Source organism: Aquarana catesbeiana, linkage group LG12 (assembly GCF_042186555.1).
Source record: "Aquarana catesbeiana isolate 2022-GZ linkage group LG12, ASM4218655v1, whole genome shotgun sequence".
NCBI lineage: Eukaryota > Metazoa > Chordata > Amphibia > Anura > Ranidae > Aquarana > Aquarana catesbeiana.
Genome location: NC_133335.1, coordinates 3,412,054 through 3,439,359, shown reverse-complemented (window position 1 = coordinate 3,439,359; position 27,306 = coordinate 3,412,054). Strand labels below are relative to the sequence as shown.

At 50.3% G+C, this 27,306-nt stretch overlaps 1 protein-coding gene across 1 annotated transcript; it reads left to right on the top strand.

Annotated features, from left to right (window-relative positions):
* APOH (apolipoprotein H) lies at positions 1-25,640 on the top strand. Its single transcript, XM_073607133.1, has 8 exons — positions 1-157; positions 8,180-8,356; positions 9,943-10,039; positions 17,848-17,924; positions 20,845-21,033; positions 21,428-21,607; positions 21,830-22,027; positions 25,343-25,640. Exons 1-8 carry the CDS (start codon positions 94-96, stop codon positions 25,414-25,416), a joined length of 1,056 nt encoding a protein of 351 aa, XP_073463234.1. The 5' UTR covers positions 1-93; the 3' UTR covers positions 25,417-25,640.
* Positions 25,641-27,306: the final 1,666 nt, after the last annotated feature.

Genomic DNA, 27,306 nt, shown 5'->3' with positions numbered 1-27,306 from the left:
GGAGCCGCTTGTCCCTCCGCCGGGAATTCTGGTTAATGTTCACAGAAATCCTTCCAAAGTGGAGAGAGCGTCCCGCTGTGACTGCCGGACAAAATGCTGCGACTGACCACGCTGATCGCTGGGCTGTGTCTGCTACACTGTGCTACGGCGGGAAAAGGTACGGCCTTCCCATAATGCTTTGTGATTGGCCCTCCTGAGGATTATAGGGTAATGGGGCAAACCCCGAGATAAGGGTGGGGAATGATAATGATCCTCAAACCATGATAAAACAGCCAATAGTGAGCCTCTAATATTAATAAAACAGCCAATAGTGAGCCTCCAATAATGATAATGATCCTCCAATCATGATAAAACAGCCAATGGTGAGCCTCCAATATTAATAAAACAGCCAACAGCGAGCCTCCAATAATGATAAAGCAGCCAATAGCAAATCAACAAATAAAGACAAAACAGCCAATAGTGAGCCTCCAATAATAATAATGAGCCTCCAATAATGACAAAACAGCCAATAGTGAGCTTCCAGTAATGATAAAGCAGCCAATAGTGACCTTCTAATAATGATAAAGCAGCCGATAGCAAATCAGTAATAAAGATAAAGCAGCCAATAGCGTGCCTCCAATAATGATAATGATCCTCCAATAAGGATAAAACAGCCAATAGAGAGCCTCCACACATGGACACATAAACATCTGATTGGATGACATGGCGCATGTTGTGAAATACCTCATCATATTTTATTGCTCTGAAATCCCCATCATCCTCAGCCCAACAGCTGAAATTTCAAATAAGACTTCCTCCACAATACTGCCCCCTAGTGTATTCTTATGACATATACTCCAGCGGGTGGAGACCGGCAGTGGGAGTGGTCTGCTATTGAGAGAGAAGTGGAGGGCAGGAGTGAGTGACACAACATCCCCTGTGATGGAGCAGCACACAGAGTTCAGGTATGTGTCAGGAAATCATTTTGTGTAAATCTGTTACAAAGTTTCTTATCCGGAGATCCTGACAATAGCACCACTTCCTGTTGCAGGGTGACAACGCTAAGCCAATGTCACAATTCTCAGCAGCGTTGTCGCCATTGTCAGAGAGCTCCTTTAGTTGGTGGTCAGACTGCCTATCGGGTCTATGAGACTGGAGGAGCGCACATGGCAGGGTGACAACGCTGCTGATCATTGAGAAGATGTGGCCTAGTGTTGTCACCCTGATACAGGAAGAAGAAGCGTGACAGAGGCTTCACCTCTCTGATGGACGGCGATATTAAAGGATTTGTTCCCTGGTGCCCACCAGAGTCCCCCCAACCCCCCCCCCCCATTATGGCGGTGAATGTCTGTCTGTGATGTGAGCTCTGTTGGTTATTTGGGACGATCGGACGCAGAGGAGATGAGGGTTCCATCATCGCCATCCTCCCTCTCTGAGAACGCTGGACAGACCTCACTGGAGCTCAGAGGTGATGATGGGTCAGATTGTGAAACACGGCCGAGTCAAAGTCTATGAGTTCTCTGCTGAAAGGTGAAATATCGAGGGGGATGGGGGTACAGACCAGGTTTTGACCCAGAACTCCTAGACTCCATTTACACTTAAGCAACTTCAAAATAGTGCGATTTCCATTGCGACTTTACAGTGCGCCTTGGTGTGATTTTTGGATGAGTGCGGCTTTGGTTTTGACCAATGATAACACATATGCCCCGTACACATGATCGGAATTTCTGACAACAAATGTTCGATGGGAGCTTGTTGTTGGAAATTTCGACCACGTGTAGGCTCCATCGGACATTTTTTGTCAGAATTTCCGACAACAAATATTTGAGAGCTGGTTCTCAAATTTTCTGACAACAAAATCCGTTGTCGTAAATTCCGATCGTGTGTACACAATTCCGACGCACAAAGTTCCACGCATGCTCAGAATCAAGCAGAAGAGCCGCACTGGCTATTGAGCTTCATTTTTCTCGGCTCGTCGTACGTGTTGTACGTCACCGCGTTCTTTGTTCTTGACGTTCGGAATTTCCAACAACATTTTTGTGACCGTGTGAATGCAAGACAAGTTTGAGCCAACATCCGTCGGAAAAAAATCCAGGATTTTGTTGTCAGAATGTCCGATCGTGTGTACGGGGCAATAGTGTGACACAATTCCTTTTACTGCCTCAGTGATTATGGCTAGGGCTATGGCTAGGGTTAGGGTTATGGCCAAGGTTAGGGGCTAGGGTTAGGACTAGGGTTAGGACTAGGGTTAGGGTTATGGCTAGGGTTAGGGTTATGGCTAGGGTTAGGGCTATGGCAAGAGTTAGGGTTATGGCTAGGGTTAGGATTATGGCTAGGGTTAGGGTTATTACTAGGGTTAGGGTTATGGCTAGGGTTAGGACAAGTGTTAGGGTTATGGCTAGGGTTAGGGGCTAGGGGTTAGGGCAAGTGTTAGGGTTATGGCCAGGGTTAGAGTTAGGGCAAGTGTTAGGGTTATGGCTAGGGTTAGGGTTATGACTAGGGTTAGGGGTTAGAGTTGGGGTTATTGCTAGGGTTATGGCTAGTGTTAGGGCAAGTGTTAGGGTTATGGCTAGGGTTAGGGTTATTGCTAAGGTTAGGGTTATGGCTAGGGTTAGGGGTTAGGGTTATGGCTAGGGTTAGGGTTGTGGCTAGGGTTAGGGGCTAGGGTTAGGTCTAGGGTTAGGGATTAGGGTTATGACTAGGGTTAGGGCTATGGCAAGAGTAAGGGTTATGGCTAGGGTTAGGGTTATGACTAGGGTTAGGGGTTAGAGTTAGGGTTATTGCTAGGGTTATGGCTAGTGTTAGGGCAAGTGTTAGGGTTATGGCTAGGGTTAGAGTTAGGGCAAGTGTTAGGGTTATGGCTAGGGTTAGGGGTTAGGGTTATTGCTAAGGTTAGGGTTATGGCTAGGGTTAGGGTTTAGGGTTATTACTAGGGTTAGGGTTATGGCTAGGGTTAGGGATTAGGGTTATGACTAGGGTTAGGGTTATTGCTAAGGTTAGGGTTATGGCTAGGGTTAGGAGTTAGGGTTATGGCTAGGGTTAGGGTTGTGGCTAGGGTTAGGGGCTAGGGTTAGGACTAGGGTTAGGGATTAGGGTTATGACTAGGGTTAGGGCTATGGCAAGAGTTAGGGTTATGGCTAGGGTTAGGGTTATGGCTAGGGTTAGGGTTATGACTAGGGTTAGGGTTTAGGGTTATTACTAGGGTTAGGGTTATGGCTAGGGTTAGGGATTAGGGTTATGACTAGGGTTAGGGCTATGGCAAGAGTTAGGGTTATGGCTAGGGTTAGGGTTATGGCTAGGGTTTGGATTATGGCTAGGGTTAGGGTTATTACTAGGGATAGGGTTATGGTAAGGGTTAGGGTTATGCCTAGGGTTAGGACAAGTGTTAGGGTTATGGTTAGGGTTAGCGTTACGGCAAGCGTTAGGGTTATGGCTAGGGTTAGGGGCAAGGGTTAGGGTTATGACTAAGGTTAGGGGCTAGGGGTTAGGGCAAGTGTTAGGGTTATGGCCAGGGTTAGAGTTAGAGCAAGTGTTAGGGTTATGGCTAGGGTTAGGGTTATGACTAGGGTTAGGGTTATGACAAGGGTTAGGGGTTAGAGTTAGGGTTATTGCTAAGGTTGGGTTTATGACTAGGGTTAGGGGTTAGAGTTATGGCTAGGGTTATGGTTATGGCTAGTGTTAGAGGTTAGGGCAAGTGTTAGGGTTATGGCTAGGGTTTGGATTATGGCTAGGGTTAGGGTTATTACTAGGGATAGGGTTATGGTAAGGGTTAGGGTTATGCCTAGGGTTAGGACAAGTGTTAGGGTTATGGTTAGGGTTAGAGTTACGGCAAGCGTTAGGGTTATGGCTAGGGTTAGAGGCAAGGGTTAGGGTTATGACTAAGGTTAGGGGCTAGGGGTTAGGGCAAGTGTTAGGGTTATGGCCAGGGTTAGAGTTAGGGCAAGTGTTAGGGTTATGGCTAGGGTTAGGGTTATGACTAGGGTTAGGGTTATGACAAGGGTTAGGGGTTAGAGTTAGGGTTATTGCTAAGGTTAGGTTTATGACTAGAGTTAGGGTTATGGCTAGGGTTATGGTTATGGCTAGTGTTAGAGGTTAGGGCAAGTGTTAGGGTTATGGCTAGGGTTAGAGTTAGGGCAAATGTTAGGGTTATGGCTAGGGTTAAGGCAAGTGTTAGGGTTATGGCTAGGGTTAGGTTTATGGCTAGGGTTAGGGTTATGGCTAGGGTTATGGTTATGGCTAGTGTTAGGGGTTAGGGTAAGTGTTAGGGTTATGGCTAGGGTTACAGCTAGGGCAAGTGTTAGGGTTATGGGTAGGGTTAGGGCAGGTTTGGGTTAGGGTAAGGCTAAGGTTAGAGTTATGGCTAGAGTTAGGGTTGGGTTAGGGTTAGGTGAAGGTTTGGGTTAGGGTTAGAGCTCATTTCTCTTGCAGAAGGGACACCAGGAAAAGAGATGGATGGACAATTTCCTTGGGGGAGGGGCTTTTCTGCAGAAGGGATGGACTGGGGCAGGGGCCAAAAAGCAAGCTTTAATTGTTTGTGCTTTACAAAGTTGCACACAAGTCGCACAAGTGTGAATGGGGCCTTAGTGCTTAGTTTTGGGTGGAGTGGCAGAGTGTGGCAGTCCTTGCTTGGACTTCATCTGTTGGATATGGAGAGATTCATCCTCAGGCGATTCCTATAGAAAAAACTCTGGTGGACTAATCCTATTCTGGTTCTGCCCCCTAGGGGATTGCTTTGGTGTATATGGGAGGTGGAGACAACAGAAAGCTGGCACTGCCCATAAGGGGATTTCTTTGGTGTACTTTATATGTAGGGTTAGGCAAAGCACAATCCTGGTACAGCCCCCTAAGAGGATCCCTTTGGTGTATTTGAGGGGGTGGAGATAACAAAATTGCTGGTACTGCCCACAAGGGATATCTTTGGTGTATATGTAGGGGTAGGGAAAACACAGTTGCTGGTACTGCCCCCCATTGGGATTCTTTTGGTGTATATTCAGGGGCGGAGACAACACAATTGCTGGAACTGCCCCCTAAGTGATTTGAGATTTGAATGGAGTATATGCAGTGGGTGGAGACTACATAGTTATGGTACCTGCCCTCTAAGGATTTGTATGGTGTGTATGATAGCTTGCTATAGGCACTACAATTCTGGTACCACCCCCTAGTACAGTGGTAGGCAACCTCAGCCCTCCAGCTGTGGTGAAACTACAAATCCCATCATGCCTTTGCCTCTAGGAGTCATGCCTGTGATGGTCAGGGTCTTGCAATGTCTCATGGGACTTGTAGTTTTGAAAGCAGCTGGAGGGCCGAGGTTGCCCACCCCTGCCCTAGGTGATACTATGGAGTATACAATGGGAGGCTGAGAACATCATAATGTCAGTACTGTAATGTTAGTGCCCCCTATGGGGTTCCTATGGACTATACATTGGGAGTGGAGATACCACAATACTGGTACCACCCCCTATGGACTATACTAGAGGGGGTAGAGAATCACAATGTTGGCATTGCTCCTAGCAGATTACTATGGGCTATGCAAAAGAAGTAGAGACACCCCAATGATGGTACCTCCCCCGAGGAGATTCCCAAGCACTATACAAAAGGGGGAAGAGACACTGCAATGCTGGTACTGCCCCCTAGGGGATTCCTATGGCTTATACAAGAGAAGGTAGAGACACCACAGTTCCGGTACTTCCCCCTATGGGAATCCCATGGACTATATGACAGGGGTGTAGAGACAGCACAATGCTACTACTGCCCCCTACGGGATTCTTATGGCCTATGCAATTAGGGAGGGGGGAGGGGGTGTGTGGTTGGTTAGGGACACCAAAATTCTACTACTGCCCCCTAGGGGATATATATGCACTATACATGAGGGGATAGAGACACCACAATCCTAATACTGCCCCCTATGGGTTTCCTATTGACTATACAAGAGAAGTGGAGACAGTGGGGTCACAGCAGAGTCCCAGTTGTCTCAGGTCAGGAGAGGTCGCAGACAGAGAGAACGACCTACAAATGGATCAAACCAAAAAGGCCAAAATCAGTTTTTCAGTCAAGTTAATTTTTTTTTTTTCACAAGAAAAGTCAAGTTAATATTTAATCCGCACACACAGATATCGATCGAGACACAGCGATCAGAGGAGTGTGATCTCATTCTAGTGGCCATAGCTGGTTCCCTCCTCCTCCTGTCTGCACATTCCCCTGCTGTAAACCCCCTATTGTTGGTCGGTGGTCCCCCCCCCCACAGCTGGACATTTCTGTGTGTTGTATGCTGCAGGTTTGATTTATTCTTCACACTGCAATATATCTGATCCCCCCCCCCCATGTCATCATCAATTCTTCACACTGCAATGTATCTGATCCCCCCCCCCCCATGTCATCATCAATCCTTCACACTGCAATGTATCTGATCCCCCCCCCCCCCCATGTCATCATCAATCCTTCACACTGCAATGTATCTGATCCCCCCCCCCCCATGTCATCATCAATCCTTCACACTGCAATGTATCTGATCCCCCCCCCATGTCATCATTAATTCTTCACACTGCAATGTATCTGATCCCCCCCCCCCATGTCATCATTAATTCTTCACACTGCAATGTATCTGATCCCCCCCCCATGTCATCATCAATTCTTCACACTGCAATGTATCTGATCCCCCCCCCCCATGTCATCATTAATTCTTCACACTGCAATGTATCTGATCCCCCCCCCCCATGTCATCATCAATCCTTCACACTGCAATGTATCTGATCCCCCCCCCCATGTCATCATCAATCCTTCACACTGCAATGTATCTGATCCCCCCCCCCATGTCATCATCAATCCTTCACACTGCAATGTATCTGATCCCCCCCCCCCCATGTCATCATCAATCCTTCACACTGCAATGTATCTGATCCCCCCCCCCATGTCATCATTAATTCTTCACACTGCAATGTATCTGATCCCCCCCCCCATGTCATCATCAATCCTTCACACTGCAATGTATCTGATCCCCCCCCCCATGTCATCATTAATTCTTCACACTGCAATGTATCTGATCCCCCCCCCCATGTCATCATCAATCCTTCACACTGCAATGTATCTGATCCCCCCCCCCATGTCATCATCAATCCTTCACACTGCAATGTATCTGATCCCCCCCCCCATGTCATCATCAATCCTTCACACTGCAATATATCTGATCCCCCCCCCCATGTCATCATTAATTCTTCACACTGCAATGTATCTGATCCCCCCCCCATGTCATCATCAATTCTTCACACTGCAATGTATCTGATCCCCCCCCCCAAGTCATACTGAGAGGGGATCTCCTATATACAAACTCCCAGTTAGTACAATTAGCGCCCTCCTCAGGCTGACAGTTGCACTGCACCCCTCTGAAATGCCTGGAAGGGATCTCAGAGTAATTGGGGTCCCCGGGGGAGAAGGGGCCCCTCCGCTCCAACAACAGTCCCAGCACCACGCTGATAGCAATCAGAGAATGACGGCAGCCGGGGAAATGATTTCCAGATTTACTGCAATCTTCCTCCACAGAGCTCCACATTTCATACAAAACTCACATCTGTCATCTAATTCTGAATTTCCTCCCACAAATAATCTACAATTATGGCCTTAAAGTGGACCTGTCAGTATGAATAATCCCCAATATACAGAACACGATCATTCATCACCTTTTATCAATAAGAAGATGATGTCACCAATCTGCTGCAGATAGAATGAAGCATTCCCCCCCCCCTCTCCCAGTGATCAGACTGTACATTGTAACTTTGTAAAAGGAGGAGGAGTCATTTCCTCAGATTCCCCTCCCCCAATGATCAGACTGTACATTGTAACTTTTTAGGAGGAGGAGAAATAATTTCCTCAGATTCCCCTCCCCCAGTGATCAGACTGTACATTGTAACTTTGTAGGAGGAGGAAGCATTTCCTCTGTATCCCCTCCCCCAGTAATCAGACTGTACATTGTATCTTTGTAACAAATCACAAGGTGAGAGGCTGCAGCAGGGGCTGATCTGTGTCAGACATTTGTGAACACAGCCAAGAGCTGCACAGGCACCAGGATTTACATGACTGTGTCATTTCTGAGCCAAGATCTCAGTCCAGGAAATAAATGGGAAGAATCTCTCATCTCTGTGAAGTGTCCGCTATGCATGAAATGCTGAGATCTGAGTTTTGGGTGACGATTTCTCATTGGTTGCAGTGTGTACCAGGCCCCGGGAGATCCAGTCTGCAGTGTTGAGACCGGGGAAGGTGGTGTATGAGCCCCGGGATGTGGTGATCTATTCCTGTATTCCGGGATATGAGAGAGAAACCGGGAATGATAAAGCCGTGTGTTCAATTCACGGGAACTGGGAACACGCCACCCTGAGGTGTAAAGGTGAGTTCAACCGTCCGCACCCCCTACAGGGGGACCCTGAGAATATCATACAGGATCTGTCTCCTCCCCCTCATTTACATACAGGGTGCGGCATCGGTCTCCCCCCCCCTCATTTACATACAGGGTGCAGGATCTGTCTCCTCCCCCTCATTTACATACAGGGTGCAGGATCTGTCTCCTCCCCCTCATTTACATACAGGGTGCGGGATCTGTCTCCTCCCCCTCATTTACATACAGGGTGCGGGATTTGTCTCCTCCCCCTCATTAACATACAGGGTGCGGGATCTGTCTCCTCCCCCTCATTTACATACAGGGTGCGGGATCTATCTCCTCCCCCTCATTAACATACAGGGTGCAGGATCTGTCTCCTCCCCCTCATTTACATACAGGGTGCAGGATCTGTCTCCTCCCCCTCATTTACATACAGGGTGCAGGATCTGTCTCCTCCCCCTCATTTACATACAGGGTGCGGGATCTCTCTCCTCCCCCTTATTTACATACAGGGTACAGGATCTATCTCCTCCCCCTCATTTACATACAGGGTGTGGGATCTGTCTCCACCCCCTCATTTACATACAGGGTGCGGGATCTGTCTCCTCCCCCTCATTTACATACAGGGTGCGATATCTATCTCCTCCCCCTCATTTACATACAGGGTGTGGGGATCTGACTCCTCCCCCTCATTTACATACAGGATGCGGAATCTGTTTCCTCCCCCTCATTTACATACAGGGTGTGGGGATCTGTCTCCTCCCCCTCATTTACATACAGGGTGCGGGATCTGTCTCCTCCCCCTCATTTACATACAGGGTGCAGTATCTGTCCCCTCCCCCTCATTTACATACAGGGTGCAGGATCTGTCCCCACCCCCTCATTTACATACAAGGTGCAGATCTGTCTCCTCCCCCTCATTTACATACAGGGTGCAGGGTCTGTCTCCCCCCCCATTTACATACAGAGTGCAAGATCTGTCTCCTCCCCCTCATTTACATACAGGGTTCGGGATCTCTCTCCTCCCCCTCATTTACATACAGGGTGCAGGATCTATCTCCTCCCCCTCATTTACATACATTGTGTGGGATCTGTCTCCACCCCCTCATCTACATACAGGATGCGGGATCTGTCTCCTCCCCCTCATTTACATACAGGGTGCGGTCTCCTGCCTCTCATTTACATACAGGGCGCGGGATCTGTCTCCTCCCCCTCATTTACATACAGGGTTCGGGATCTGTCTCCTCCCCCTCATTTACATACAGGGTGCAGGATCTGTCCCCACCCCCTCATTTACATACAGGGTGCAGGATCTGTCTCCTCCCCCTCATTTACATACAGGGTTCGGGATCTGTCTCCTCCCCCTCATTTACATACAGGGTGCAGGATCTGTCTCCTCCCCCTCATTTACATACAGGGTGCAGGATCTGTCTCCTCCCCCTCATTTACATACAGAGTGTGGGATCTATCTCCTCTCCCTCATTTACATACAGGGTGTAAATGAGGGCGCCCCTCTTATTTGCATGCATCAGAAGTAGCCAATCCGGTCTGTACGATGGAATTTCCAGTCTGATGTCCTGTTTCTGTGTTGGCAGCCAAGCAGTGCCCCAAACCCGGCCCTCTGGACAACGGACAGGCCCATTATAAGCAGCTGACCTATGAGAGTGTCATATGGTTCTCCTGTAATAAAGGGTGAGTGACATCACAGGGGCTGAACGTCATGTGTGTGATGTAATAATGGGGGAGTGACATCACAGGGGCTGAACGTCATGTGTGTGATGTAATAATGGGCGAGTGACATCACAGGGGCTGATCTTCATGTGTGTGATGTAATAATGGGCGAGTGACATCACAGGGGCTGATCTTCATGTGTGTGATGTAATAATGGGGAGTGACATCACAGGGGCTGATCTTCATGTGTGTGATGTAATAATGGGGGAGTGACATCACAGGGGCTGATCTTCATGTGTGTGATGTAATAATGGGGGAGTGACAACTCAGGGGCTGATCTTCATGTGTGTGATGTAATAATGGGGGAGTGACATCACAGGGGTTGATCTTCATGTGTGTGATGTAATAATGGGGGAGTGACATCACAGGGGCTGATCTTCATGTGTGTGATGTAATAATGGGGGAGTGACATCACAGGGGTTGATCTTCATGTGTGTGATGTAATAATGGGGGAGTGACATCACAGGGGCTGATCTTCATGTGTGTGATGTAATAATGGGCGAGTGACAACTCAGGGGCTGATCTTCATGTGTGTGATGTAATAATGGGGGAGTGACATCACAGGGGCTGATCTTCATGTGTGTGATGTAATAATGGGGGAGTGACAACTCAGGGGCTGATCTTCATGTGTGTGATGTAATAATGGGGGAGTGACATCACAGGGGTTGATCTTCATGTGTGTGATGTAATAATGGGGGAGTGACATCACAGGGGCTGATCTTCATGTGTGTGATGTAATAATGGGGGAGTGACATCACAGGGGTTGATCTTCATGTGTGTGATGTAATAATGGGGGAGTGACATCACAGGGGTTGATCTTCATGTGTGTGATGTAATAATGGGCGAGTGACATCACAGGGGCTGATCTTCATGTGTGTGATGTAATAATGGGGGAGTGACATTACAGGGGTTGATCTTCATGTGTGTGATGTAATAATGGGGGAGTGACATCACAGGGGTTGATCTTCATGTGTGTGATGTAATAATGGGCGAGTGACATCACAGGGGCTGATCTTCATGTGTGTGATGTAATAATGGGGGAGTGACATCACAGGGGTTGATCTTCATGTGTGTGATGTAATAATGGGCGAGTGACATCACAGGGGCTGATCTTCATGTGTGTGATGTAATAATGGGGGAGTGACATTACAGGGGTTGATCTTCATGTGTGTGATGTAATAATGGGCGAGTGACATCACAGGGGCTGATCTTCATGTGTGTGATGTAATAATGGGGGAGTGATATCACAGGGGCTGATCTTCATGTGTGTGATGTAATAATGGGGGAGTGATATCACAGGGGCTGATCTTCATGTGTGTGATGTAATAATGGGGGAGTGACATCACAGGGGCTGATCTTCATGTGTGTGATGTAATAATGGGCGAGTGACATCACAGGGGCTGATCTTCATGTGTGTGATGTAATAATGGGCGAGTGACAACTCAGGGGCTGATCTTCATGTGTGTGATGTAATAATGAGGGAGTGACATCACAGGGGTTGATCTTCATGTGTGTGATGTAATAATGGGGGAGTGACATCACAGGGGCTGATCTTCATGTGTGTGATGTAATAATGGGGGAGTGACATCACAGGGGCTGATCTTCATGTGTGTGATGTAATAATGGGGGAGTGATATCACAGGGGCTGATCTTTTACATGATTGTCTTATCTCTGAGCCGGCATCTCAGTCCAGGAAGTAGATGGGGACCGTGGATGATGCCTGAACAAAGATGGCGTTGCCTTTCTGGGGAGAAAATCAGGTGAAGGCATTGTCAGGGGGGGTCCTGTGATCTCTGTGAGAGGTGATAAATACCTGGAAGGGTCACACTGACACAATACACCATACCCTAAAAATACATCTGATGACAGGTCCTCTTTGAGTTCAGCACTGGTGCCTATTCATATGGTAATTTCATTGGACTGGGCGGAGCTATGCGATGTTCCCGGTGAGGGGCCGTGTATGAAAAGGTCATTATTTTGTTCATCTTTATAAATAATTCCCATAGTGCAGAGCTCCGTGTGATGATGATTGTTTGGGCAATGGCCCCCTGGGGCCCTTCATGATCTCATACATCGGGGGGCTCTGTGTACCCCAGCTTGGTGCACTCTTCCTAAAAATCTTAAAGGGCCGGGCACCTTTCCTGGCAGAGCAGCCTGGTGCCCCTGGGTGATCCGTCCTGGGATCTGGAGCTGAACGTGCTCCCCACACTCTGTCACTCAGTCCTCCTCCACCTCCTCCAGGATCTGGGACAATTTTTTGGATAAAACATCTAAAAATAAACAAAACGACGAGTCCTGGAGAGCCGAAGATAACCGAGAGAAAAATTATGTATCCATTCCATTCAATGAGCACCCCCTATACACCCCCGTATACACCCCATATACACCCCGTATAAATCCCGTATACACCCCCTATACACCCCGTACACACCCACTATACACCACGTATACACCCCTATACATCACATATACACCCCGTATACACCCCCTATACACCACGTATACACCCCGTATACACCCCCTATACACCACACATACACCCCCTATACACCCCGTATACACCCCTATACACCCCGTATACACCCTGTATACACCCCCTATACACTCCGTACACACCCCCTATACACCCCACATACACCCCCTATACACCCTGTATACACTGTGTACTCAGAGAAGACTGGCAGCATGCTGGAAAATGTATGTCCCCATTCAAGTGTCCCCATAGAAGACATTGTGGTGGGATCAGTGATGCAGCAGATCCAGCACTGAGGAGATGCCCCAGTGTCGTCCCCAGCTACCTCCTCAGTCCAATGCTGTCCCTGGCTTCCTCCTCAGTCCAGTGTCGTCCCCGGCTCCCTCCTCAGTCCAGTGCTGTCCTCGGCTTCCTCCTCAGTCCAGTGCTTTCCCCAGCTTCCTCCTCAGTCCAGTGCTGTCCTCGGCTTCCTCCTCAGTCCAGTGCTGTCCCCGGCTTCCTCCTCAGTCCAGTGCTTTCCCCGGCTTCCTCCTCAGTCCAGTGCTGTCCCCGGCTCCCTTTTCAGTTCAGTGCTGTCCTCGGCTTCCTCTTTAGTCCAGTGCTGTCCTCAGCTTCCTCCTCAGTCCAGTGCTGTCCCCGGCTTCCTCCTCAGTCCAGTGCCATCCTCGGCTTCCTCCTCAGTCCAGTGCCGTCCCTGGCTTCCTCCTCAGTCCAGTGCTGTTCCTGGCTTCCTCCACAGTCCAGTGCTTTCCCCACCTTCCTCCTCAGTCCAGTGCCATTCCTGGCTTCCTCCTCTGTCCAGTGCTGTTCCTGGCTTCCTCCACAGTCCAGTGCCTTCCCCACCTTCCTCCTCAGTCCAGTGCCTTCCTCGGCTTCCTCCTCTGTCCAGTGCTGTTCCTGGCTTCCTCCACAGTCCAGTGCCTTCCCCACCTTCCTCCTCAGTCCAGTGCCATTCCTGGCTTCCTCCTCAGTCCAGTGCCATCCTCGGCTTCCTCCTCAGTCCAGTGCCATCCTCGGCTTCCTCCTCAGTCCAGTGCCGTCCCTGGCTTCCTCCTCAGTCCAGTGCCTTCCTCGGCTTCCTCCTCTGTCCAGTGCTGTTCCTGGCTTCCTCCACAGTCCAGTGCCTTCCCCACCTTCCTCCTCAGTCCAGTGCTGTCCCTGGGTTCCTCCTCAGTCCAGTGCCGCCCTCGGCTTTCTCCTCAGTCTAGTGCCATCCTCGGCTTCCTCCTCAGTCCAGTGCCATCCCTGGCTTCCTCCTCAGTCCAGTGCCGTCCTCGGCTTCCTCCCCAGTCCAGTGCCATTCCTGGCTTCCTCCTCAGTCCAGTGCCATCCTCGGCTTCCTCCTCAGTCCAGTGCCTTCCTCGGCTTCCTCCTCTGTCCAGTGCTGTTCCTGGCTTCCTCCACAGTCCAATGCCTTCCCCACCTTCCTCCTCAGTCCAGTGCTGTCCCCGGGTTCCTCCTCAGTCCAGTGCCGCCCTCGGCTTTCTCCTCAGTCCAGTGCCACCCCCGGCTTCCTCCTCAGTCCAGTGCTGTCCTCAGCTTCCTCTTCAGTCCAGTGCCGTCCTTGGCTCCCTCCTCAGTCCAGTGCCTACCCCAGCTTCCTCCTCAGTCCAGTGCTGTCCCCGGCTTCCTCCTCAGTCCAGTGCTGTCCCTAGGCTCTTTCTCAGTCCAGTGCCATCCCCGGCTTCCTCCTCAGTCCAGTGCTGTCCCTAGGCTCTTTCTCAGTCCAGTGCCATCCTCGGCTTCCTCCATAGTCCAGTGCCGTCCTCGGCTTCCTCCACAGTCCAGTGCCATCCTTGGCTTCCTCCTCAGTCCAGAGCCATCCCTGGCTTCCTCCTCAGTCCAGTGCTGTCCCCAGCTTCCTCCTCAGTCCAGTGCTGTTCCCGGCTTCCTCCTTAGTCCAGTGCTGTCCCTGGCTTCCTCCTCAGTCCAGTGCCATCCTTGGCTTCCTCCTCAGTCTAGTGCTGTCCCTGGTTTCCTCCACAGTCCAGTGCCTTCCCCAGCTTCCTCCTCAGTCCAGTGCCCTCCTCGACTTCCTCCTCAGTCCAGTGCCGTCTTCAGCTTCCTCCTCAGTCCAGTGCCATCCTTGGCTTCCTCCTCAGTCCAGTGCTGTTCCTGGCTTCCTCCACAGTCCAGTGCCTTCCCCAACTTCCTCCTCAGTCCAGTGCGGTCCTCGGCTTCCTCCTCAGTCCAGTGCTGTCCTCGGCTTCCTCCACAATCCAGTGCCTTCCCCAGCTTCCTCCACAGTCCAGTGCCATACACGGCTTCCTCCTCAGTCCAGTGCTGTCCTCGGCTTCCTCCTCAGTCCAGTGCCGTCCTCGGCTTCCTCCACAGTCCAGTGCTGTCCCCGGCTTCCTCCTCAGTCCAGTGCTGTCCCTGGGTTCCTTCTCAGTCCAGTGCCGTCCTCAGCTTCCTCCTCAGTCTAGTGCCATCCTCGGCTTCCTCCTCAGTCCAGTGCCATCCCTGGCTTCCTCCTCAGTCCAGTGCCGTCCTTGGCTTCCTCCACAGTCCAGTGCCTTCCCCGGCTTCCTCCTTATTCTTGTTCCGTCCCTGGCTTCCTCCTCAGTCCAGGGCCATCCCTGGCTTCCTCCTCAGTCCAGTGCCGTCCCCGGCTTCCTCCCCAGTCCAGTGCCATCCTCGGCTTCCTCCTCAGTCCAGTGCCGTCCCTGGCTTCCTCCTCAGTCTAGTGCCATCCTCGGCTTCCTCCTCAGTCCAGTGCCGTCCTCAGCTTCCTCCTCAGTCCAGTACCGTCCTCGGCTTCCTCCTCAGTCCAGTGCCGTCCCCGGCTTCCTCCTCAGTCCAGTGCTGTCCCCGGCTTCCTCCCCAGTCCAGTGCCATCCTCGGCTTCTTTCTCAGTCCAGTACTGTCCCTGGCTTCCTCCTCAGTCCAGTGCCATCCTTGGCTTCCTCCTCAGTCCAGTGCCGTCCCTGGCTTCCTCCTCAGTCCAGTGCCATCCTTGGCTTCCTCCTCAGTCCAGTGCCGTCCTCGGCTTCCTCCTCAGTCCAGTGCCATCCTCGGCTTCCTCCACAGTCCAGTGCCTTCCCCGGCTTCCTCCTCAGTCCAGTGCCGTCCCTGGCTTCCTCCTCAGTCCAGTGCTGTCTTCGGCTTCCTCCTCAGTCCAGTGCCATTCTCGGCTTCCTCCTCAGTCCAGTGCCGTCCTCGGCTTCCTCCACAGGCCAGTGCCATCCCTGGCTTCCTCCTCAGTCCAGTGCCATCCTCGGCTTCCTCCTCAGTCCAGTGCCATCCTCGGCTTCCTCCTTAGTCCAGTGCCGTCCCTGGCTTCCTCCTCAGTCCAGTGCCGTCCTCGGCTTCCTCCTCATTCCAGTGCCGTCCCTGGCTTCCTCCTCAGTTCCAGTGCCATCCTCGGCTTCCTCCTCAGTCCAGTGCTGTCCTCGGCTTCCTCCTCAGTCCAGTGCCGTCCTTGGCTTCCTCCTCAGTCCAGTTCTGTCCCTGGCTTCCTCCTCAGTCCAGTGCTGTCCCAGGCTTCCTCCTCAGTCCAGTTCTGTCCCTGGCTTCCTCCTCAGTCCAGTGCTGTCCCCGGCTTCCTCCATAGTCTTGTGCTGTCCCTGGCTTCCTCCTCAGTCCAGTGCTGTCCCCGGCTTAATCCATAGTCTTGTGCTGTCCCTGGCTTCCTCCTCAGTCCAGTTCTGTCCCCGGCTTCCTCCTCAGTCCAGTGCTGTCCCCGGGTTCCTCCATAGTCCAGTGCCATCCCTGGCTTCCTCCTCAGTCCAGTGCCGTCCTCGGCTTCCTCCTCAGTCCAGTGCCGTCCCCGGCTTCCTCCTCAGTCCAGTTCTGTCCCCGGCTTCCTCCATAGTCCTGTGCTGCCCCTGGCTTCCTCCTCAGTCCAGTACCGTCCTCGGCTTCCTCTTCAGTCAAAGTGCTGTCCCCGGCTTCCTCCTCAGTCCAGTGCTGTCCCCGGGTTCCTCCTCGTGCCATTGGTGCTCTTCAGGCAGGATGACAGTCTGTCATTCTGTTCCATACCTGTAAATCCAGCATGCTGTATAGATTCCCTCCCTAGGGGGCGCCATATGACCTGGGCTGGGCTCACAGTACTCCAGAACTGAGCAGTACTCCTACATCATTACATGACCAATGCCCACCACCCAGCATCACTGAAAAAGAAAAGTAAGCCCCCTCCCTAGAACAGCTAGAAAGCTGCATAAAAAAGGTATGCAAATGTTGTTGTTTTTTTAATGATTGGGGGGGGGGGGGGGGGGGTTCTCATGAATGGGGAGGGGGCAGGGATTTAAAGGGAAAAGATCCAGGCTTTTATTTCCATTAAAGTGAACCCTAAGCCAGAACAGAAAAGCCTGTCACCTGCCAGCATGGTTAAAGAAGGTCCCTTGCTCTCTGTGTGGAAGCAGTGGTCTCTCTGCAGAGGTCAGTCACTCCCCCTGCTGAGTCATAGCTGGAGCTCTCCAATGATCAAAGCTTATGCTTTCTGCTGATTGGAGAGCTCTCACTCTGACCGACCCAGCAGGAGGCGGTCAGACATCTGCAGAATGACCACTGCTTCCACACAGAGAGCAAAGGAACCTTCACTACACCATGCTGGCAGGTGACAGGCTGCACTATTCAGGCTGTGGCTGCACAGCTGCGACATTGAAGACCTCTAGCTTTGATGGCCCCTGGAATGTATTCAGCTGATTTAAACAGACATTTGATCATGTCTATGGCCGCGGTTCAGTCTGATTCTTCCATATTCCTCTCCGATCAATTCCACAAATCAATAGATCCGTGTCAGGGCACTTTCCACTGACTAGTCAATCGATCTGAGGCCGGGTTGATCGGGAGATGACCAGACGGGATGGAAACGCTTTTGCAGCAATTGTTTCATTTCATCCTTTTACAACAATAAAAAATGATTGATGATGATTGATGATGGTTGAAGATGACGTCATTGGGATTGTGAAATGATGTGACCCATAATCTATAAATAAATAATGATTATTGGTGCTGAGAAATGTCATTATCCTCCTCTGTACCGGATTAGTTACTCAAAGTGAGTGTCCAATCAGCACCCAGGCCTTCCAGAATCAGAGGAACTGTGCTGCTAATGTTACTGGGGACAAGGGCCTCTTCCCCACAACCCTGGCCGGTGGTTGTGGGGGTCTGCGGGCAGGGGGGGCTTATCGGAATCTGGTAGTATCAGAGGTAACATTGTATCTAGAAGACGATGGACGGCTTCGGGAATATCGGGCCAGACACGGAACACCTCTAATACTGCTGTGACACCTAATGCTGATTTATTGCTCCTGATTGGCTGCGTTTGCTGTGTCCCCTCCCCCCTCCCAGGTACACCCTGCGCGGAGCCAATGAGAGCGAGTGTCTGGAAAGTGGGAAATGGAGCCAGAAGATGCCGGTCTGTGAAGGTAAATCCTGAGAAGATATCAACTTATGTTATCAACTTACTTAGATAACTTATGTTCTCCAGCAAACGCTGCAACTGCGCTAAGGGTCCATTCATACTCGTGCCACCTAAAATGTGACTTTGATGCAATTTTTTTTTTTCTAACAAATTCCAAATTTTCAGAACGATTCAAATCCAGAGTATTTATTGACCGATTCAATTCCGTGTGAAGAAGCCGGCCGCCCGCGTCCTTAATAATCAATGACTCATCAGCTGTCAGCGGGCTTCCCCACTGACAACTGAATGTAAACAAAAGAATACCGGCAATGAATGAAAAAAGAATACCGGCAATGAAAAAAAATGCGTGGGGTCCCCCCCAAAATCCATACTAGACCCTTATCTGAGCATGCAACCCGGCAGGTCAGGAAAGAGGGGGGGACAAACGAGCACCCCTCCCTTTCTCCTGAACCATTCCAGGTCAAGTGCTCTCAACACGGGGGTTGCTTTGGGGACCCCCTCCCCCCAAAGCACCTTGTCCCCATGTTGGAGGAGGACAAGGGCCTCTTACCCACAAACCTGGCCGGTGGTTGTGGGGATCTACAGGCAGGGGGCTGATCGGAATCTGGTAGCCCCCTCTTTCCTGGATAAAGGTCTGGTATGTATTTTAAGGGGAACCCCACTCCAAATTTAAAAATAAAAAAGCTGTGTCCCCCCCCCCCCAATCCATACCAGACCCTTATCTGAGCATGCAACCCAGCAGGTCAAGAAAGATGGGGGGACAAACTAGCGCCCCCCCCCTTTCTCCTGAACCATACCAGGTCAAATGCTCTTAGCATGGGGGTTGCTTTGGGGACACCCAAAGCACCTTGTCCCCATGTTGATGGGGACAAGGGCCTCTTCCCCACAACCCTAGCCAGTGGTTGTGGGGGATCTGCAGGCAGGGGGCGTATCGAAATCTGGTAGCCCCCTCTTTCCTGGATAAAGGTCTGGTATGGTTTCTAGGGGGACACGCTGTTTTTTTTTTTCATTTTGGCATGGGGTTTCCCTTTAAAATCCATACAAGACCCGAAGGACCAGCTAAGGATTTTTTTTGGGGGGACCCCACGCTGTTTTATTTATTCATCTTCCATCGCCGGCATTGTTTTTTTTTCTTTACATTTCCTCTGTCAGTGGGGGGGAAGCCAGCTGACAGCTGATGAGTCTTCGGTTGCTAAGGACGCGGGTGGCCCCAGCTTCCCGTCCCGCTAACGACCAGCTATTTCTTCACACAGAATTCGATTTGGTCGATCAATTTTCGACCGATTTGAATTCAAATCCTCCTGAAAAAGTGGAATTCATTCGAAAATAAAGAAACCAAAGGAAACATTATTTTTTCATCGCCTGCATTCTTTTCACACGTCGCACACAAGTTGCGTGTATATCAGGTGTGCGACTTTCATGTGACTTTTGAGGGTTTACATTGAAGCCTGTGGCCCTCAAGTCACATGAAGGTCAGACCAAAATAATGCTGCGGCTTTAAGTCGCACAGGTATGAATGTTTCTTATGGGGTGCAACTTGTCATGGAACTTTGGAGGTCCAAAGTCACATGACATGTCCCCTTTCGTCTGAAGCCAGATGACACGGGGCTTTTCCGGGGCCTCAGAGCGGGACTACAGCCTCTTGCCGATCCTTCTCCTCAGGTAGGACTTCCTTTAGATTGCAAAAGTCCTTTCTATCCGAGGGACCGATGGTGGACATCATTAAACTGAATTAGGTGAGATATTTGACTGCAGAGGCACTTTAATGGATGGAGATGGGAACCTCTGGTGGAATTATAGGGTTCAGAGGATTTTCTCCAGCAGGGGGTGCCAAAATCAACTTCATTGTGGGTCACGTCAGCATTTTGGTCGCCCTTAAAGGGCCGGTTGTATCTGTAAGACTAGATGGCCAGAGCACTCCACCCCTCCCCTCCCTTACATCCTCCGATGTTAAGAGCCCCCCCCCATCAGAAGTCAACAGCCCCCCCCCATCAGAAGTCAAGAACCCCCCCATCAGAAGTCAAGAGCCCCCCTCCCTCCATCAGAAGTCAAGAGCCCCCCCATCAGAAGTCAAGAGCCCCCCCTCCATCAGAAGTCAAGAGCCCCCCCGTCAGAAGTCAAGAGCCCCCCTCCCTCCATCAGAAGTCAAGAGCCCCCCCATCAGAAGTCAAGAGCCCCCCCGTCAGAAGTCAAGAGCCCCCCTCCCTCCATCAGAAGTCAAGAGCCCACCCTCCATCAGAAGTCAAGAGCCCCCCCGTCAGAAGTCAAGAGCCCCCCTCCCTCCATCAGAAGTCAAGAGCCCACCCTCCATCAGAAGTCAAGAGCCCCCCCATCAGAAGTCAAGAGCCCCCCCTCCATCCGAAGTCAAGAGCCCCCCACCCTCCCTTACATAAAATTGCACTCCCCTTATCTTGTGCTGCTGCCAGGAAGAACATGGGGGCGGAGCTGGGAAGCAGAAAGTGCAGGGTCTGGAGGAGCACCAGAGGTCCTCTCTGTTGCTGAATGCTGAGACCAGGAGAGGCAGAGACAAGGGTGTGCTGCGGCTGCACAGAGAGGTGCAGGATCTGTAGGATGTTATGTCCTCCCCTCAGCTGCTGACTGCTGAGACATGGAAGGGCAGAGACAAGCCTCTCCGTGGCTGCACAGAGAGGTGCAGGATCTGTAGGATGAGTTCTGTTCTCCTCTCTGCTGCTGACTGCTCAGACGGGGGGGAGGGAGATGAGCCTCTCTGCGGCTGTACAGAGAAGTGCAGGATCTGGTGCAGGAGTTCCGTCCTCCTCTCTGTTGCTGAATGCTGAAACCAGGAGAGGCAGAGACAAGGGTGTGCTGCGGCTGCACAGAGACTTTGTGAATGTTTTATGTTCTTTGGAGGAAATACACTGTATACTGGTGAATAATTCTGGGAATATCTTCCTCTCCTCCAGTGGTGACCTGTCCTCATCCTCCGCTACCAAAATCTGCCGAGATTGAACACTACACGCCGCGAGAAAAGAACATTTCCATCTACCAGGACGTGGTGGCCTATCGCTGTCTGCAGAACCTCGTCCTCATCGGAAACGAGAACGTCACCTGCACTGAGAACGGGACCTGGAGCGTCGTCCCTGAGTGTCGGGGTAAGAAGCACGCCAATCAGAGCCAAACGGTCCTGGAAAGGGACGGAGGGCGCCATTTTTCAGACAGAATTGTCTAAAAAAAAATTCATTTTTTCTTGTCGTGCGTATTGTGAAATATCAGAATCATGCCAAATCCTGCTTTTGGCCAATATATAAAACTCCTATGAGTGGCAGCTCCACCTAGTGGCCACAACGCAGTATTCTCCTGAAATTCCCTTAATCAGGAAAATTCTGCATTTTGGCCACTGGATGGAGCCAGAAAACATAGGAAACGACCATATAAGGCACAATAAGGGATTATTGTTGAGAGGTGAGCTGGTGGTTGAGTTATTTGTACAGCGAATGTGTTATAAATGGACCCGTTCGCTTCTCTCTCACTCTCCCGCTTCCACAGATGTGAAATGTAATCGTCCGACTGAAATCGCCAACGGCTACATGAGTTTTGCTCTCTACCGGAAGTACAATTATAAAGAATCGGTGAGCTACGGCTGTAACCCGCCCTACGCCTTGGACGGCCCTCGGATATCCTACTGTGACAAAGACGGAGAATGGTCCCAGAAGCCCGCCTGCCGAGGTAAGATCTCCTACACGTGGCCCTATGTTATCTCCATAGGGGAGGGGGGGCGGGGCCACACAGACTTTTATAGGGAAGGGATTATCTCTCAGGAGCCCCTGATCTCTATGGTGGTTCTCATTGAGGGGGACCTCTCCTTACATGCTCAGTCTGGGTTGTCGGGGGTCGTCATGGGTTTACTTTACTTGGGAGAACTCAATATTGCTTTCTAAAATCTTCCAGCTCCGTGTCACGTAACCACGCCCAAGGCCACCGTTCTCCACAATGGAAGAAGGACGCGGGTGGATGAAATCGCAGGTCAGCAGATTCAGCATGGAGACATCCTGACCTATTTCTGCAAGAATAAGGAACAAAAGTGCGCCTATACGGTACAGAGCCGGTGCCAGGGGGGCAACTTTACCGTACCCGCCTGCTACAAGAGTGAGTAATTCAACAACTGGGGGGAGAGGAGAACAGGAGTTTAGGAGATGAGAGGCAGGGAAAAGAGGAGAGGGAAGGAAATAAGAGGAGGAGAGGAGAGTGAAGGAGATTAGAGGAGGGGAGGAGAGTGAGAGAGATGAGAGTAGTGGAGGAGAGCAGAGGAGAGTGAAGGAAATGACAGGGGGAGAGGAGAGTGAAGATGAGAGAAGGGGAGGAGAAGAGAGTGAAGAAGATGACAGGGGGAGAGGAGAGTGAAGGAGATGAAAAGAGGGGAGGAGAGGAGAGTGAAGGAAATGACAGGAGGGGAGAAGAGGAGAGTGAAGGAGATTAGAGGAGGGGAGGAGAGTGAGAGAGATGAGAGTAGTGGAGGAGAGCAGAGGAGAGTGAAGGAAATGACAGGGGGAGAGGAGAGTGAAGATGAGAGAAGGGGAGGAGAAGAGAGTGAAGAAGATGACAGGGGGAGAGGAGAGTGAAGGAGATGAAAGGAGGGGAGGAGAGGAGAGTGAAGGAGATTAGAGGAGGGGAAGAGAGTGAGAGAGATGAGAGTAGTGGAGGAGCGCAGAGGAGAGTGAAGGAAATGACAGGGGGAGAGGAGAGTGAAGATGAGAGAAGGGGAGGAGAAGAGAGTGAAGAAGATGACAGGGGGAGAGGAGAGTGAAGGAGATGAAAGGAGGGGAGGAGAGGAGAGTGAAGGAGATTAGAGGAGGGGAGGAGAGTGAGAGAGATGAGAGTAGTGGAGGAGAGCAGAGGAGAGTGAAGGAAATGACAGGGGGAGAGGAGAGTGAAGATGAGAGAAGGGGAGGAGAAGAGAGTGAAGAAGATGACAGGGGGAGAGGAGAGTGAAGGAGATGAAAGGAGGGGAGGAGAGGAGAGTGAAGGAGATTAGAGGAGGGGAAGAGAGTGAGAGAGATGAGAGTAGTGGAGGAGCGCAGAGGAGAGTGAAGGAAATGACAGGGGGAGAGGAGAGTGAAGATGAGAGAAGGGGAGGAGAAAAAAGTGAAGAAGATGACAGGGGGAGAGGAGAGTGAAGGAGATGAAAGGAGGGGAGGAGAGGAGAGTGAAGGAAATGACAGGAGGGGAGGAGAGGAGAGTGAAGGAGATTAGAGGAGGGGAGGAGAGTGAGAGAGATGAGAGTAGTGGAGGAGAGCAGAGGAGAGTGAAGGAAATGACAGGGGGAGAGGAGAGTGAAGATGAGAGGAGGGGGGGGAGAAGAGAGTGAAGGAGATGACTGGGGGAGAGGAGAGTAAAGGAGATGAAAGGAGGGGAGGAGAGGAGAGTGAAGGAAATGACAAGAGGGGAGGAGAGGAGAGTGAAGGAGATTAGAGGAGGGGAGGAAAGGAGAGTGAAGAAGATGAGGAGGGGTGGAGAGGAGAGTGAAGGCGATGAGCAGAGAGGAAAGTAAAGCAGATGAGGATGAGAAGAGAGAAGAGTGAAGGAGATGAAAGGAAGGGAGGAGAGGAGAGTGAAGGAGATGAGAGGAGAGGAGAGTGACACAGATGAGAGGAGGGGAGGAGAAGAGTGTATAGGAGAGGAGAGTAAAGGAGAGGAGGGGAGGAGAGAAGAGACCCGGGAAAATAGAAAGAAAATAGAGGAGAGTGAGTGGAGTTTAGGATAATATAGAAAATGAGGTGAGAAGAGTACAGAAAGAGAGAGGAGACATGAAGAGTGTAGAGGAGGAGAGTAAGGGGAGAAAATAAGAAGATGAGAGATCAGGAGAAAAGATAAATGGGTGAGGGGGGAGGTATGGAGGAGAGGAGAGAGGATAGGGGGAGATGTGGGTAGAAATGAGGAAAAGGGAAGAGTGAGTGGCAGAGGGGAGAAGAGAGGAGTGGAGAGGTGAATAGGAGAGAGGAAAAGACAAGGAAAGAGATGAGCACATGAGAGAGGAACAGGGGAGGAAATGCTAAGAGGAAAGGAGAAGAGAGGACATGAGAGAGGAAGAGGTGAGAAAAGGAGAGGATATAGGAGAGAAAGAGAGGAGTAGGGGAGAAGGGAGAGAACATGGAAAGGCAAGAAAGAAAGAGAGGGTAGAGGAAAGGAAAGGAGAGAACATGGAAGAGGCAGAGAGGAGGAGAGGTCAGGGGAGAAAAGGCAAGGAGGGGACAGGGGAGAGGAGGAGGTGAGAAGAAGGGAGAAAAGGCCAGGGGAGTAAAGAAGAGAGGAGGACATGGGAGAGGAAGAGAGCATAAGAAGCCAGGAGGAGAAGACATGAGAGAGGACAAGAAGAGAAGAGGTCAGGGGAGAAAAGCCGAGGAGGGGATATGGGGGAGGAAGAGGGGAGAAGAGGGGAGAAGAGGCCAGTGGAGGAAAGAAGAGAGGAGGACATTGTAGAGGAAGAGAGCAGAAGAAGCCAGGAGGAGAAGACATGAGAGAGGAAAAGAAGAGAAGAGGTCATGGGAGAAAAGCCGAGGAGGGGACATGGAGGAGGAAGAAGTGAGAAAAGGGGAGAAAAGGCCAATAGAGCAAAGAAGAGAAGAGGACATGGGAGAGTAAGAGGTGAAAAGAAGCCCGGAGCAGAAGACATGAGAGGGGAAGAGAAGAGGTCAGGGGAGAAAAGCCGAGGAGGGGATATGGGGGAGGAAGAGGGGAAAAGATGCCAGTGGAGGAAAGAAGAGAAGAGGACATTGGGAGAGGAAGAGAGCAGAAGAAGCCAGGAGGAGAAGACATGAGAGAGGAAAAGAAGAGAAGAGGTCAGGGGAGAAAAGCCGAGGAGGGGACATGGAGGAGGAAGAAGTGAGAAAAAGGGAGAAAAGGCCAATAGAGCAAAGAAGAGAAGAGGACATGGGAGAGTAAGAGTGGATGATAGGCCAGGGGAAGAAATGAGTGGAGAGGACATGGGAGAGGAGGGAAAGGGATGCCAAGAGAGGAAAGGAGAGTAGAGAACATAGTAGAGAAAGAGGGGAGAGGAGGAAAAGTAAAAGGAGAGGAGAGGACATGGGAGAAGAGAAAGTCTTTGGGATATGTAACATGAAGTCTGCCTGTCAGTGTGCAGATATTGAAGTGTCTCTAAACACCTCCATCAATCTCCGGCCCGGCTCTCATTATTCTGACCACAAGTCATTTAGTGATGATTGGTGGAGATGGCTCTGTCATGGCCGGGATTGAAGAACGCGTTGATATAAATAATGAATGTAGAAGACAATTAAGCGTCCGGCAGAGCTGACGTACGTTGGTGTCAGAAAGCTGCTAATGGGCCATTATTGGCGAGCGCGCAGTCATTATTGCGCCGATTCTCCATCTTCCCTCTACCTTGGAAATTAATGGACTTCTTTACATTCTCTGAATATTTTTTTTTTTTCTCTCTCTTTCTTCCAGAACCGGGGACCTTTTCACTGTTCTCCACCGATCCGTCTAAGATGACCCCCTGCGCCCAGGAAGCGGAGCAGTAATTACTTTCCGCCATTGCTGGGAACACAAAGCCGCTCAGAAAACTTTCAGTAAAATGCAGTTTTTATTAATTGTCGGTTTAAATTGCTGGATGGAGCTTCAAAGTGCGGCGGTTTCATTGTTTTCCAGAACGGTTGCCAATCACCCTCCTCGCTGGGGTTCAATTTTATGTGTTTGTGTACAAAAAAAAATGAATTAAACATGTGCTTCCTGCTCGCTCCCACGAGGCTCGCCTCGTCTCTCCGCTCATTGCTGATTCCTTAAAGGAGATTCCCACTTGTATTACGCAAAGTGAATTCAATCTTCACCAGGGGAGCAAAAACATTGGGGGGGGGGGGACCGTTTTATTACAGAGGAACCCTTGAAATCATTTTCATGTCTTGGGGAACCCTTCCTAAGTTATCACATCTCTAGTCCATGACGTAAATATAATAATACATAATGTAGCATATCAGAGGCCCACAGCAGGTTTTTTTTAACTCTCTCATCCTCTATAAGAAAGTAATAGAAATCCTGAAATGGGACAAAATAATAATAATAGCTACAAAAGAAAAACTGAAGTGACCCTTATATTGGTGGTCAGCGGAAAAGTACCTTCTTATATTGGTAGTCAATGTAGTGGTCCAATATCTTGATGGCCAATGTGAGAAGGACCCCTTATAATAATGGTCAGTGGGAAAAGGACCCCTTATATTATTGGTCATTGGGAGAAAGACCCCTTATATTATTAGTCAGTGGAAGAAGGACCCCTTATATTAATGGTTGGCAGAAGAAGGACCCCTTATATTAATGGTCGGTAGGAGAATGACCCCTTATAATAATGATCAGTGGGAGAAGGACCTCTTATAATAATGGCCAGTAAGAGAAGGACCCTTATATTAATGGTCAGTGAGAGAAGGACCCCTTATATTAATGGTCAGTGGGAGAAGGACCCCTTATATTAATGGTCAATAGGAGCAGGACCCCTTATAATAATGATCAGTGGGAGAAGGACCCCTTATATTAATGGTCAGTGAGAGTAGGACCTTTATATTTATGGTCACTAGAAGGACCCCTTATAATAATGGTCATTGGGAGAAGGCCCCCTTATATTAATGGTCAGTGGAAGAAGGACCCCTTATATTAATGGTCAACAGGAGAGGGATCCCTTATAACAATGGTCAGTGGGAAAAGGACCCCTTATAATAATGGCCAATGGGGAAAACTGCCTCCCTTACAAACAGCTAAAACGACAATTGATATCAGTGACTATTGGGAGATAGAAGCTCTTCATTGGTTAATGATCCCCCAGTGACCTCTGATGGAACCTGAGGATTCCATGGAACTCTGGCTGACAAACTGTGAACTACATCCAAACACTTCATTGTATCATTTCTCATACATTGGATTTACTTATAAATAGAAGAAAAAAGTCATATCAGCGCTGCCGGTGTCATAGTAGAAATCTTCCGCCACACGGCCCGGGGTCATAGAAATAATCCACTCCAATGATGGGAAGCCTCCAGTATGCTGCCCTCTTCTGAGGGGGGGGGAAATCTCTATGATGAGCGATAAATAACAAAAAGGAGGTGCAAAGCCTTGTGCGTTACCTTAAAAAAAGGTTTATTAAAATAGAAAGGTGTCAAAAGTATACTCATCTACAGCTATAGACATCAAGGGATACGCAAACCCGGGGCTGCTGTTAGAAACCATGGGGCCTTCCAGCTGGGCCTTTCAGAACAAACAGAGGTTGGAGCACCACCTAGGGCGTTCCCTGGGGGGTCCTCTACCCACTTGTTTCCCGCATGACCTGCAGACTTGACCTGCTAGAGGCTAAGTAATAGAGCAATCATATCATTACGCTCTCTCTCACTAGGGTTCATGACTAGCTTGTGGGATTGGAGGGGGGCTCC